Source organism: Plecotus auritus, assembly GCF_963455305.1.
Source record: "Plecotus auritus genome assembly, chromosome: 4".
Lineage (NCBI taxonomy): Eukaryota > Metazoa > Chordata > Mammalia > Chiroptera > Vespertilionidae > Plecotus > Plecotus auritus.
The window spans coordinates 164,750,166-164,764,138 of NC_137775.1; the positions used below are offsets into that span (position 1 = coordinate 164,750,166).

At 36.8% G+C, this 13,973-nt stretch overlaps 2 protein-coding genes across 2 annotated transcripts in view; both read left to right on the forward strand.

The window, feature by feature from the left end:
* The window catches only part of LOC308246119 (uncharacterized protein), a 202,033-nt gene that overhangs the window by 163,944 nt on the left and 24,116 nt on the right, over positions 1-13,973 (forward strand). The window lies entirely within an intron of this gene.
* LOC308246981 (tubulin alpha-1C chain-like) lies at positions 12,436-13,785 on the forward strand (the record flags this gene model as incomplete). The annotated part of the gene is made up of 1 exon (XM_080665463.1): positions 12,436-13,785. The coding sequence occupies one exon, from the start codon at positions 12,436-12,438 to the stop codon at positions 13,783-13,785; it is 1,350 nt and encodes a 449-aa protein (XP_080521589.1).

Sequence of the window (13,973 nt, forward strand, 5' to 3'; positions counted from 1 at the left end):
AATTGTTTGGAAAAATAATCACATTATAGGAAAATATTTTTAGATTGGATAAAATAGCAAGATCCCATTATATGGAGTCTACAAGACATGTACTATAAATGAAAAGTCAGAGATAGAAATAAAAAGAAAACAGATCATGAAAGCAATTAGTATATATAAGGAAGCTGGAGTGGTTATGTTAATATCAGAATAAAATTTTCAGGTTAAGAAATGCATTTTACAGTGAGAAAGGATTTATTGATCAGTAATGCAAAACAATTATAAATATATATGCATCAAATAAGAGTTTCAAAATGCATGAAACAAAAACTGACAAAAGTAAAGAGAGAAATAGGCAAATCCACAATAATAGTTAAACATTCTGGCCCTTTCACAGTAATTGATAGAGCAAGGACACAAAATTTAGAAAAGATGCAGATGTTAACAACATTACCCATGACCATGACCTAACTGACATTTATGGGACATTGCACCTAAAAACTATGAAATAACACTTACTTTAAAATGTTTTGGAACATTTACTATATGTTGTATCATAAAACAAGTCTTAATAAATATAAACATTGAAATATCACAGAGTTTATGATCAGATAAAGCAAAATTAAATTGGAGATCAATAATAATAAGATATCTAGAAAGTCTGATTATCTGAAATTTAAACAGTGCACTTCTAAGTAATCCATGGGTCAAAGAAATAATGTCAAGGAAAACTAGAAAATATTTAAAACTGAAATCAAAACTGATGAAATACAGCTAATGCAGGACTTAGACATTTACATTTTTAACTACTTATATTAGGAAAGCAGAAAGGTTTAAGATCAATTATTTAAATTTACATAATGAGAAGCTTAAAAAAGTGAACCAAGTAAATTCAAAGTAAAAATGGAAACAACAAATAAAAAGACAGAAATTAATTAAGTAGAAAACAGAGAAACAATGGAAAAAATTAACAAAGCTAAAAATGAATTCTTTCAGAATACTTATGAAACTGACAAATCCACAGTAAGACTGATTTAAGAAAACAGACAACAGTCACAACTAGCCAATATCAGAATGAAAGAGGAGATCCTGCAGAAATTACATGAATAATAAGAAATTATTATAAACAACTTCATGCCGATAATACTTAACAACTTACATAAAACAGACAAATTTCTGGAAAAACACCACTTACCAAAACTCACTAAAGAAGGAATAGCGAGAAATATTCTCAACAAGATACAGATGATCATTGTCATCTGGGGTAGGCAAAATATGTTTTTAGTCCAGAATTAGAGAGAAAAATAAAACATTTAAAAAATTGATAAATTGGACTTAATTAACATTATAAGTTTTACTCACCAGAAAACTGTTGGAGCCCAAGTTAGTCTGTCCCAAAATATCTTGTAATGGTGAATTGATTACTTTGAATTAAAGTTACTTAACAAGCAGCCAGTGCCCAAAGGGTACCTGGATGCTCTCTTGCCTCATGAAAGGTATCCTCCTGGCACCTGGAAGACATCCCTTGTCACTAGACCCAAACAACTCAGTGCCCGAAAATCTGTGTAATCAACCTTATTGCCTCTTTTCTAATTTACTGTGGGTGGATTCTTCACTAACAAATATCCAAACCTTGCTTAGATTCCTTTCTAGTGAGTACTAACTTTCTTTGTCCCTGTCAGTTTCTCATCAATTTGTTATTTCTTTATCTGGAAGTATAAAAGGTGCCTGGTTTGATCATTTCTCTGAGCCCTATATTTATGATCTGAACATCATATTGTGGTTCTCCCATGCGTACATACTAAATTGGTTTTTCTCCTGTTAATCTAGTCTTGTGTCAATTTTATTTTTATTATTAGTCCTGCTAAAGAAGGGTAGAGGGGGAATTCGCCCCTCTCCTGACAACTCTATTAAGAAACTGAAATGTAAGCCATAGACTGAGAAAATATTTGCACAGCTTTTATCTGGCAGTGGAGTTATATCTAGAGCTTATGAGGAATTCCTGCAACCTAGCAATAAGAAGACTAATCACTCAATTAAAAAGCAGGCAAAACACTTCACAAAAAAGATGGAGGGAAAAAAACCTTAAAAAGTTGCTCGATGGCAGTAATCATTAGGGAAATGCCAATTAAAGGCACAGTGAGATATTACTACTAGAATGGTTAAATGTAAAAGGGTGACAACCCTAAAAGTGTGAAGAAACTAGAACTTCTATTCATTGCTAGTGGATGTGTAAAATGATAAAAACCAATTTGGAGAACTGTTTGGCAGTTTTGGATGTTAAACATTCACTAGTGACCCGGCTATTCCATTCTTTGTGTTTTCCCAGGAGAAATAAAGCACATCCTTATAAAATGTGTACTACTCATCATAGTCAAACATTGGAAAAAATCTAAATAAATTGTGTAATATTGATATGATGGAATATTACTCAGCAATGAAAAAGAAAGGACTACCCTGGCCCTGTGGCTCAGTTGGTTGGAGCGTCATCCTGTGCACCAAAGGGTGGTGGGTTCAATTCCCAGTCAGGGTACATCCCCAGGTTGCTGGTTTGATCCCTGATCAATGTTTCTCACATCAATGTTTCTCTCTCTCTCTCTCTCTCTCTCTCTCTCTCTCTCTCTCTCTCTCTCTCTCTCTCTCAAAAGGAATCTATAATAATAACAACCATAATAATAAAGGACTACTGGATACTATCTCACAGGTATTATGTTAATTCAGTGGTCGGCAAACTCATTAGTCAACAGAGCCAAATATCAAGAGTACAACGTTTGAAGTTTCTTTTGAGAGCCAAATTTTTTAAACTTAAACTTCTTCTAACACCACTGCTTCAAAATAGACTCGCCCAGGCTGTGGTATTTTGTGGAAGAGCTACACTCAAGGGGCCAAAGAGCCGCATGTGTCTCGCGAGCCACAGTTTGCCGACCACGGTGTTAATTGAACGAAGCTGGATACAAAAGAGTATATATTGGATGGTACCATTTCATGAAGCTCCGATTAAGCAAAGTAAACTAGAGGGAAAAGTATCAGAAATGTGGTATCTTGCGGGGGATGTAATTGTGTGGAAAGTTCTGTGAAGGAACATTTTAGGATGATGGAACTATTTTTCTTTATTTTGATAGGGGTATGAATTACATGGTTGAGCAGAATTATCAAAATTCATTGTATTATACTCTAAAGTTTTGTGCATTTTATTGTATACAAATTTTACTGTTAAATACCTGAAAACAAAAATTAAAGAAACAACAAGTAGACGAGTATGCCTTATAACATGAAGATGATAAATGTGTGCCTATAGGATGGTGGGAAAATATCTGTCAGGATGCTGTGCAGAGGGGTACCAGTAGCTTAGGAAAAAATACTTAGTGACCATACCACCCATGGAGTCAAAGAGCACTACTTCTCAATTTAGACAAAAGTAGAAAATGATGTAATCTGACCAACATAACTGATTTCAACACATTCTTTGAATTGATTTTATAGATGTGAATAGTTTTAATAAAACTGTTCCATGACATATGAGTAGAAAAAAGTTTTCTCAAGTACCTGTATACACTCATTCACCTTGTACCTTCTTCAATATGGAAACAATTCAGACCTTTCCAGAAAGAGTAGGGCCAGGTGCTGGAATTACCCAATTATGGCAGGTTAACCTTGAGTATCCATTTTCCTTGAGTATTTTTAGGGACATGTCTCCCTAAAAATTGGAAGAGGGGGAAGTTTTCCCCTCGGCTGTTCAGTCCCAGGCTCCTCCAGTCATGCTGGCATGCAGTAGTCCAATGAAAAGGGACCCATAGAGTACCCCAAGTCATTCTTTGTAGGCTTGTCCTGTCCCCATTTCTGACCTGGCCTCTCTTCCTGCTAGCCAGCAGGGATATTCCAGCATGTGTCACATTCAAGTCCCTGTAGATTACGGTCGACTCAGACAGAGAGCTCTAGACCAAGCAGGGCACATCACACCGGTGTTCAGTCTGCACTGAGGAAAAGGTCTTGCTGCTCTAGCTTGACGTTTACAATGGGTCCCTACTGACAGACATACCTTTTCTCACCCCCACGACCCTTCCTAGGGCAATTTTACTGGTACAGTTGGCATTAGTCTACTTCATGCAGAGCTACCTAAAACTCTCCATCACCACTGGTAACTGCTTTCACCACTCCCTCCACCATGCTTCTGTCTCTAACCAAAACTGAGACCTGCATCTGTCTGAGGCCTGTCTGTGCCCCGGCGAGGCAGGAGGATGCCCCAGGGGGAATGCTTTCCAGACTCTCTTGCTTAGGAAGCATTAGATAACTGCACTGTGTATGGTGGACTACCCACCCACGTAGTGGAGCAAATATTAAAGACTTCCCTCACCCCCTTGTATGAGGACACAAGTCAATCCCTTCACCAGGAATTGGCTGAGAGAAATGAATTCATGTTTATTCACACCACATGTCTTCAGTTTTAGCTCTCCCTGACTCTAAGCCAGCACATCTCCAAGAAGCCCCTGCATTTATTTCTAAAGTACTGCCTTTATGCAGGGGGGGGGGGGTTAGAAATAAACCAAAGGACTTGTATGCATGCATATTAGCATAACCAATGGACACAGATACTGGGGCGGTGGGGCTTGCCCTTGGGGATGTGAATAGTGGTGGTGGTGGTGGGGGTGACAATCAGGGAAAAAGGAGACATGTAATACTTTAAACAATAAAACATAAATAAAGTACTGCCTTTAATAGTAGAGCATCTACTCATTCCTACTAAAATGCTCAAATCTATTGCCCTAGGAAGCTGGAGTCTTGTTCCCAGAATTTCTTAAAACGGAACTTCTCACTGCTCCTTAAAATGCCCCTTGTGGTGCCCTCTCTTTGCCCTCTCTCTGCCCTTCGCCCTGGGAGAGTTGGATACATCAGCCACTCCCCTTCAGCACCATCCATCTCAGGCTTCGGGTCAGTTTTGCAACTGGGTGAGTGAAACTGCCTAATGATGTGCGAACCCTTGGCCTTGCAAGCTGAACAAACTGACCTGAGGAGATAATGCGATCTCAGCATTAAACAGCGCACAGCACTTCTCTAGAAGATGTGATTAATGGACTAGGGAGTATGTCTCAGCGTTGAGCAATCCAAATCTCTCTTTTATTACACTTGGCATTACAAGGAAGGAAAAGTTACTCAATTTTTAACATAAAAAGAAAAGCGAAATTAGTCTGAAAAAAAACACAAAGTTAATTTCTGTTCCCTAACAAATGTAGCTGTTCAATTTCTATAGCAAATCAAAGAATCTGTTTGTAATCATCTACTATTCATAGTCTATGAAAAGCTTTAATAAGAAAAGGCAAAAAGGAGTCACTATTGCATGCTAACTTGTATTTCGTAACTTCCTTCTTCCTATACACCTTTATTCTAACAGTAATAGACCTGAAAAAATAAAATTTAAACTAATCTTCTACTCTCACACTCTGTGGTTAAAGGGCATGTCACTTTTCCATGAACTTTGCAGTTCCTGCTCCTAACTTCTCAAAGAAAGAATGTTTGCAGTACTTGGTTTATAAGTTTCACAGTGAACAAGTGCTGTTTGAACAAGTCTCTGTGGTCCACATAGTGATTAATTTCCAGGTAAGAATGGAAACATGGCAGTTAGAGAAAGTTACACAAGTTATTTCTTGCTCACAATAGATAACTATGGTGATTAAACACGAAGCAACACAGTCTGGCACAAATTAACTTCTGCTTTTTAGTTCCAAGGACAGGAAAATTGGCCATTTATATAATGAGGTAATTGCCAAAAAAAAAGGAAAAAGGTTGATATTCAAGTCCTTTTTACAAACCGATGAATCCAACCTGAAATAATACAAGTATATGATGACGCTTTGCATTGTGATTGCTTCCTACAAATTAATGTATTTATTCATTCAAAGGATAGCTATTAATTGCCAATAATTTACAAAAACTATGGTAAGCATTGAAATCTACAGGTGGGAAAAGAAACAGTAAAACAGCTTTCACAGACTACATCTAAAGTGACGAAAACCTCAGGAAAGATGGCCGGGCTGTAGAGAATAAAGTCTGGACACTACAGGCCTGACCTTAATAGAATATTAAATTTATGATTCATTTACTTCATCATAAAGTGGTTAACTGATTTATTTAAGAAAAGCCTTCCAGGAATTCACATTTTCAAAAAATAATTTACAAACTGGTAATCTGTACAATCATTTGAAGTGGCTTGCCCAATATCAAAGATTAGACAAAGATACAGAGCAACTGGAATTCCTGCACTGCTAGTAGAGGTACACATTGTTATCCCCTCAGAAAACAAATTGTAATTATCTCGCAAAATTGAACATGAACACACTTTCCATCATGGTGGTAGCAGAACCCACTTACAGAAAACCACTGCAGTTTTGTGCTCTCTCTCCATAGTGTAGAGCTGTTGGAAAGCGGCTGCCCAGCCAGGGACCAGAATTTCCTGGTTTCCTTGCATCTAGTTTGGATCATGTGATTGGCTTTGGCCAATAGACTGTGAACAGAATCTGTAAGAGTCATTTCCGCGCCAGGTGGCTATTTATCCTCCCAGAAGCCTTTCTAGGCCACTGTAGAGCCAATTGTTGAGGACTGTGGTAACAAACTTGTAGAAATCTGCCCAGGAGAACCAAACATAGACTAGTGGGTGATTTTATCAGGTGTCATGTCAAGGGCAGTCTGTCAAGAAATCAAGAGAATATAAACAAAACTATCTTTAAAGACTGGCTAAAGCAAGAACTTCAGATAGAAAATAAATTATAAAAGAAAGAATCGTGGGTACCAGGAAAAAAGGAATGGCAGAAAAGGAAGAAAAAGGAGTATATATAATAGGCCATTCTTTTTGTCATCAGTTTTGTAAATCATATTTAAAACAAAAAATGTAATGCTATCCAATACTCAAGACAATTATACTTAAAAGTTGGGAAAGTTAAAAAGACTTAGTTGGAAATGTGCTTTCTACAGTTTGCTTGAAGTGGTAAAATGTTGATACCAATAGATTATTATAAGTCACATGTGTGTATTGTACTCTCAAAGCAACCACTATGGAAACTATACAAAAAGATACACTCAAAGATACACTTAAATAAGTCAAGGTAGAATCCTAAAAAATGTTGAAATACCCCACAGGAAAGCAAGAAGAGAGAAATGGAGAAATAAAAACAAGAAGAAGCAAACGAAAAACAAATAAAATGGCAGATTGGTTCTAATATATCAATAATTACCATAAATGTAAATAGTCTAAATGAACAAAAGATAGAATTGATTTTTTTTAAATGACCCAAGTATATACTGTTTACAAGAAACTCATACTTCAAATTCAGTAATATAGGTAAGTTGAAAGTAAAAAGATACAAAAGAATGCTTACTACTTAAACATTAATTTTTAAAAGAATAGTTGTATTATTGTCTGATTAAATAGACTTCAAAAAATTGCTAAAAAGAAAAAATATATAAGAAAGGGATCAATTTTACCAGAAACACATAATGTTATTACTGGTGCACACCAAACAAAAATGTCTCAAAATAAATGAAGCAAACATTGATGGAACTGAAAAAAAAAAAAAAAAAGCAGAAAAACTGTGCAGATTCTTACTAGGCATACATTTTCAACTCATTGGGCAAATCCCTAGGAGCATGAATGCTGGATCGTATGGTAAGGCTATGTTTAACTTGATGAGGCTGGGCCCCCAGGAGTTTTTGTGTTTTATTTTTTTAATATGTTTTTATTTACTTCAGAGAGTGAGAGGGAAAGGGAGAGAGAGAGAGGGAGAGAAACATCCATGATGAGAGAGAATCTTCATGCCACCAGCAACCCAGGCATGTGCCCTGACTGGGGAATCGAACTGTGCCCTCCTGGTTCCTAGGTCGATACTCAACCACTCACCCCCCACCTCCCCCAGGAGTTTTTAATCTCAAATTAGCCTGTTCTCAGGCTTCAGCAATTAGTCAATTTCTATTTAAATGTCCCTACTCATTGTTGTCTTCAGCCCTGTGCTTCTGCTCTCGGGTCTCTGCCCCGGGTAAGCTGTTACCTTCTGGATGCACTTTCACTTTTAAAATTTTGGGGGTGGGGGAGTGGGAGTAGTTTATCCTGTGGCCTCAATGTTCTGATATATCTATGAAGAGTAGTTGATTTTAGTTTGTCCAGTTATTTTTTCTCATGAGGACAGAAGGACAGCTCCCAAGCTCTTCATAAGCCAGACTGAAAACAGGAGGGCTCCTCTGCTTTTATAAATATTGTATTTTACTCGGTGTTCTGTTTTCGTTCCTTTTTATTCCGCTTCTGTGATATTTCAGTTCCTTCCCACTGGCTGCTTTGTAATTTTACTTAAATTTACTTAAATAAAATGCTCTCCATTCCCTCTTCCTTTAGTCCCAACCTATCTGTTCCCTACAGCAGAATTAACTCATATCCTCTAGCCTCCTGGTTGTTGTTGCATGATTTCAGTCAACAGCATGAGCTTAGTATTTGTATTTGTAAAAATGTTCTTATCCCAATTACTCAATCTCTCAGCTGTTGAGTGATACCCTTTGATTCCTGGCTATCTCAGCTGCTTCTGATTTCCACTTTCTTTTCCCTCCTGATGTTTGTTAGTTGTTTCATGTCCACATTGAGCAGAAAACATCATTCCATTCTATTATCCTTATTCCCACCTTTTCTTTAGTCTCAGTTCTATAGTTAAAAACATTCATAGCTCCCAACGTTCCTTTTCCCTGAAATTTCTCTGTCTTGACCGGCCTGGCTGAAGGTTCTCTTCTTGGATTGTGTCTATTCAATTTTCTTTTTAAATCATCACCTGAAGGTATTTTTTTCTTGATTTTTAGAGAGAGAGAGGAAGAGAGGAAGAGAGAGAGGAAGAGAGAGAGGAAGAGAGAGAGATGAGACATCAATCAGTTACCTCCCATGGGAGGATCAAACCTGCAACCTAGGTATTGCCCTGACCTGAGATTAAACCTGAAACATTTGGGTGCACAGGATGACACTCGAGCCGCCCTGCCCATGTCCTTTCAATTTAAGATTTCTGCTTTGTTGTCATAAAAATTGTGGCAAATATGCTGTTATTGTCGTCATCTCTATTCACAGCTATACTTACTGATATTTATTATTTTTGCTATCCTTTCTTTGTTTTTGTTTTGTTAATCTTGCCAAAAATATATTCATTTTACTAATCTTGCCCGTTAACCAGGGTTTGCTTGTTTGCTTGGCATTGTCTATTCTGTCCTTTTATCTTTGTTTCTACTTCGTATTTTTCTGCTTTGGGGATTTTGGGGTTTTCGTGTTTTTAGTTTTTAGTTATATCCCATTGTTCTGACTCTTTCTTGGGTACTATAAATGCTTCAGAACAGAGATCAACAAACTGTGGTCCACAGGCTAAATCCAGCCAGCCACCTGTTTCTGCCAATAAAGTTTTAATGGAACACAACTGCACCCATTTATTTATGTATTGTCTCTGGCTGCTTTTACACTACAATGATATTGTATTAGCTTTGAGTTGTTTAATAGTTTACATATCCTTAGTGATTTTTTTCTGTCTTGACCTTTCAATTATGGAGAGAAGCGTAGCAAGATTTCCCACTATGGTGGCGTACAGGGGTGGGCAAAAGTAGGTTTACAGTTGTGGGTACATGAAACACGGTTTATTCTTGTATTATTATTTATCAATAATTGTATTATTTTCCATATGAACAACTATAAACCTACTTTTGCCCCACCCTGTATTTGTTCATTTTTCCTTATAATTCTGTTAAGTTTTACAGTTTTGCTATAAGTAGACAGACCTCTTCTTACATGCACAGAAGGTAGAATAGTTATATTTCCTGGTGAATTTTCTTTTTAATTTGAATATTGGATGGAATTTTGGCATTATTTTATAGAGATACAATTTTTTTCCATTGGTACTTGCCTAGTGTATATTTCAATCCTTTCACAGTCAATCTTTTTGTTTGTGTTTTATATTTGTCCATGTTGAAGAGCAAAGAGCTAAAATTTATTATTTATTCCAGATAGATAATCTTTGTCTTTAAAATTTATTCCAAGTGCACTTAATGTAGTTGCTGTTAAATTTATATTTATCAGCTTACATTTTGCTTTCTATGTGTCCTGGCTTTTGTATCTTTTGAATCTTTTTTGCTCCTTTCTCACCCTCATTCGAATTTATTGTTTCTAATTTTTTTTTAAGAATTTGGAAACCATGTATTCTATATTTTTTAGTGACAGAATTTAACCTAATACAATCAAATGTACTTTCCTAGAATACTGTCATTGCAATAAGTTTCCCTTCCACTTAAGCTTAATTTTTCAATTTAATTCTATAATGTTTTAACCACACTCTAAAATTTGTATTACTGGGTTTTTGCATGGATATATTTGAATTTAACCACAGATTTCTACTTTTTTAGTTAATTTATTACATTTCAAATCTTCCATATGAAGCCATAACAATTAAAAAAAACACTGAAAACTTATGTACTTACAAAAACAAAATGTTGGAATTAATAAACATAAAAGGAATATTATTATGACACATACAAAAAGTAGAACCATGTTTAATTAAATGTTTGTTTATTTAAAAGTATAATAAAGTAGACAAAGCTATAATCAAGGATAAAATACAAAATTCTTCTTAAAATGATATGATGTAAAATTCAATGCTACAATTTTTGAAAATTCCATCAAATTACATGAAAGGAAGATACTAATTATTAAAATCAGCTCGAGAAGATATAAAAAGCTTGAATAAATGAAGTCATAAATAATACCCAAAAAGTTAACAAAGAACAACCCCTAAAAGAGTGATAGGCTCAGACAGTTTAACTTGTAAGCTATTAAAACTCTCCAAAAACTAACTAAATCTTACAAAATATTTTAAAATGCCAGAATATAGAAAAGATAGACTATTTTAAAATAGACTGTATTTCATGGGGAAATCTTTGAGATTGGAGACCCAGGGGGGTGTTAAGGATAACAATGCCAAAATTTGACAGCATCAGGAAGAGAAAAACAACAGATTTTAGGCATATTTCTTTAAAAATTATTCAAGTTAGTTCAGTACTATATTAAAAGTTTTAATGTTCAAATAAGGTTTATTTTTTATAATGTATAGATAAGCTCATATGGATACATCTGTTAGATCATTTATTTATTTTTTTTGTAATTCACCCTTTTAGTAATTCATTTATTCTAAGTGGTGAGAAGCAGATACAGAATTAAATTATTATTCACCTGTCATTATTTGTAATAAATGTACTTGCTATATACAAGTAGTTAAGTCCCGGGTTTGACTGATTGGGGAGTATCTCTGGCTCCAGCATTAGCAAACAGAATATGGATCCCATGAAGCCATCTTCCTTTGAAGGACCAGTTTGGACAAGTCACTGAAAAAATTAACCCTCTAATAGCACAGAGAAGTGAAGCAGAGGTGCAGGTGATTGCTCATAGTGCTTCCTGTTCCATAAAAGGATAAGTAGGGAACATGGGCGGAGAGCAGGCTTCTCCCTGAGTCTAAGGTTGAATGTCCAGATCTGTCATTTGTGACTGAAGAAGCCTTGCAGTTCCCACTAATCTTAAACTAGCCAAATGAAGCTAACAAACTCTACTATCATAGGTTGGTACTAGGGCTTCCACGAGTCTTGAAGGTAGGATCTAGGGGGGGACATCATATGATTTGATAAAATAAAGAAGATAGAAATATGACCCTACTGTATTCTTTGTGTTCCTGATAAATTTCTTACTTTACAGATGATAATTCTATGGAAAGTGTATATGTTATATAAATCCAATTAATGGGATGGGATTATTTTTAACTTAAAAAACAGATTTTAAAATTCAGTTGAAGAATAAATGTATCCAAATAGTGAAGAAATTACTTTTAAGGAAAAATAAAGCACTGTGATTTCATTATAAAAATCAATACAATTCCTTAGAAAAGAAAGGCCAGAAATAACCATTTGTCTTTTTTTTTTTTTTTAAGAAGATCCCTGGCTTTAGTAGTGAAATGTTTAATACATTTTAGGACTATTGATTTAATAATTTTGAAATAGCCTGATTTTAAAGATAATTATGTCCTTGAAGCATAATAACACTGAACCTTGAGACTAGACTAGCCTTGATTATTAGTTTTAAGAAATGATGTTTGCATACAAAAGTTTGATTTAGAAAATAACATCTACCACATTTTATTTTAGGCAGGAATATTTGTTAAAAAGTTATAAATAGCTTTGTTTTATTCACTTAAATTGTAAACTATATTTAAAACAAAAGTTTTTTTTAGCAGGTAATAATTAAACTGATGATATTCCATCATTCAACTAGCTGCAATATATTCAAGAAATAGAAAAATACTGAGAGACTTCTCCTCCCACCCCCCGACTCCTTAGTATTCTGCCAGTGGGAGGTCCTTGTTACCATCCCTTCACCTCCTCCAGGCCCACGGAGCCCTAAAAGTCTCAGTTATGCGTGAGTGCATCTCCATTCACATTGGCCAGGCTGGTGTCCAGATTGGCAGTGCCTGCTGGGAGCTCTACTGCCTGGAACATGGCATCCAGCCTGATGGCCATATGCCAAGTGACAAGATCATTGAGATGGGAAATAACTCCTTCAACACCTTCTTCAGTGAGACAGGCGCTGGCAAGCATGTGCCCAGGGCAGTGTTTGTAGACCTGGAACCCACAGTTATTGATGAAGTTCGTTCTGGTACCTACCACCAGCTCTTCCACCCTGAGCAGCTCATCACAGGCAAGGAAGATGCTGCCAATAACTATGCCCGTGGGCACTATACCATTGGCAGGGAGATCATTGACCTCGTCTTGGACCAAATTCGGAAAGTAGCTGACCAGTGCACAGGTCTTCAGGGCTTCTTGATCTTCCACAGCTTTGGTGGGGGAACTGGTTCTGGGTTCACCTCCCTGCTGATAAAACATCTCTCTGCCGATTATGGCAAGAAGTCCAAGCTGCAATTCTCCATTTATCCAGCACCCCAGGTTTCCACATCTGTAGTTGAGCCCTACAACTCCATCTTCACCACCCATGCCACCCTGGAGCACTCTGACTGTGTTTTCATGGTTGACAATGAGGCTATCTATGACATCTGTCAAAGAAATCTCAATATTGAGCGCCCAACCTACACTAACCTTAACCGCCTTATTAGCCAGATTGTGTCCTCCATCACTGCTTCCCTTAGGTTTGATGGAGCCCTGAATGTTGATCTGATCGAATTCCAGACCAACCTGGTGCCCTACCCCCGCATCCACTTCCCTCTGGCTACATATGCCCCTGTCATCTCTGCTGAGAAAGCCTACCATGAACAGCTAACTGTAGCAGAGCTCACCCATGCGTGTTTTGAGCCAGCTAACCAGATGTTGAAATGTGACCCTCGTCGTGGTAAATACATGGCTTGCTGCCTATTTTATCGTGGTGACGTGGTTCCCAAAGATATCAATGCTGCCATTGCCACCATCAAGACCAAACGTACCATCCAGTTTGTGGACTGGTGCCCCACTGGCTTCAAAGTTGGCATTAATTACCAGCCTCCCACTGTGGTACCTGGTGGAGACCTGGCCAGAGTACAGCGAGCTGTGTGCATGCTGAGCAACACTACAGCTGTTGCTGAGGCCTGGGCTCGCCTGGACCACAAGTTTGACCTCATGTATGCCAAGCGTGCCTTTGTCCACTGGTACGTGGGTGAGGGCATGGAGGAAGGAGAGTTTTGTGAGGCCCGTGAGGACATGGCTGCCCTTGAGAAGGATTATGAGGAAGTTGGAGCTGATAGTGCTGAGGTAGAGGATGAGGATGAAGAGTATTAATGAATCTGTTTGCTGCAATGTTACACTCCGTGTCTTGAAACTGTCTTATTTCTGTTGTTCTGTGAAGTCCATTGTGCTATAACTTGTCAATAAAGATGTTTTTATTTAAAAAATAAAAGTAAAAATAAAACATTGATAATATATTCTTAAAATTTATAGCCAACTCCTCTGTGTGAAAAAAAAAAGTA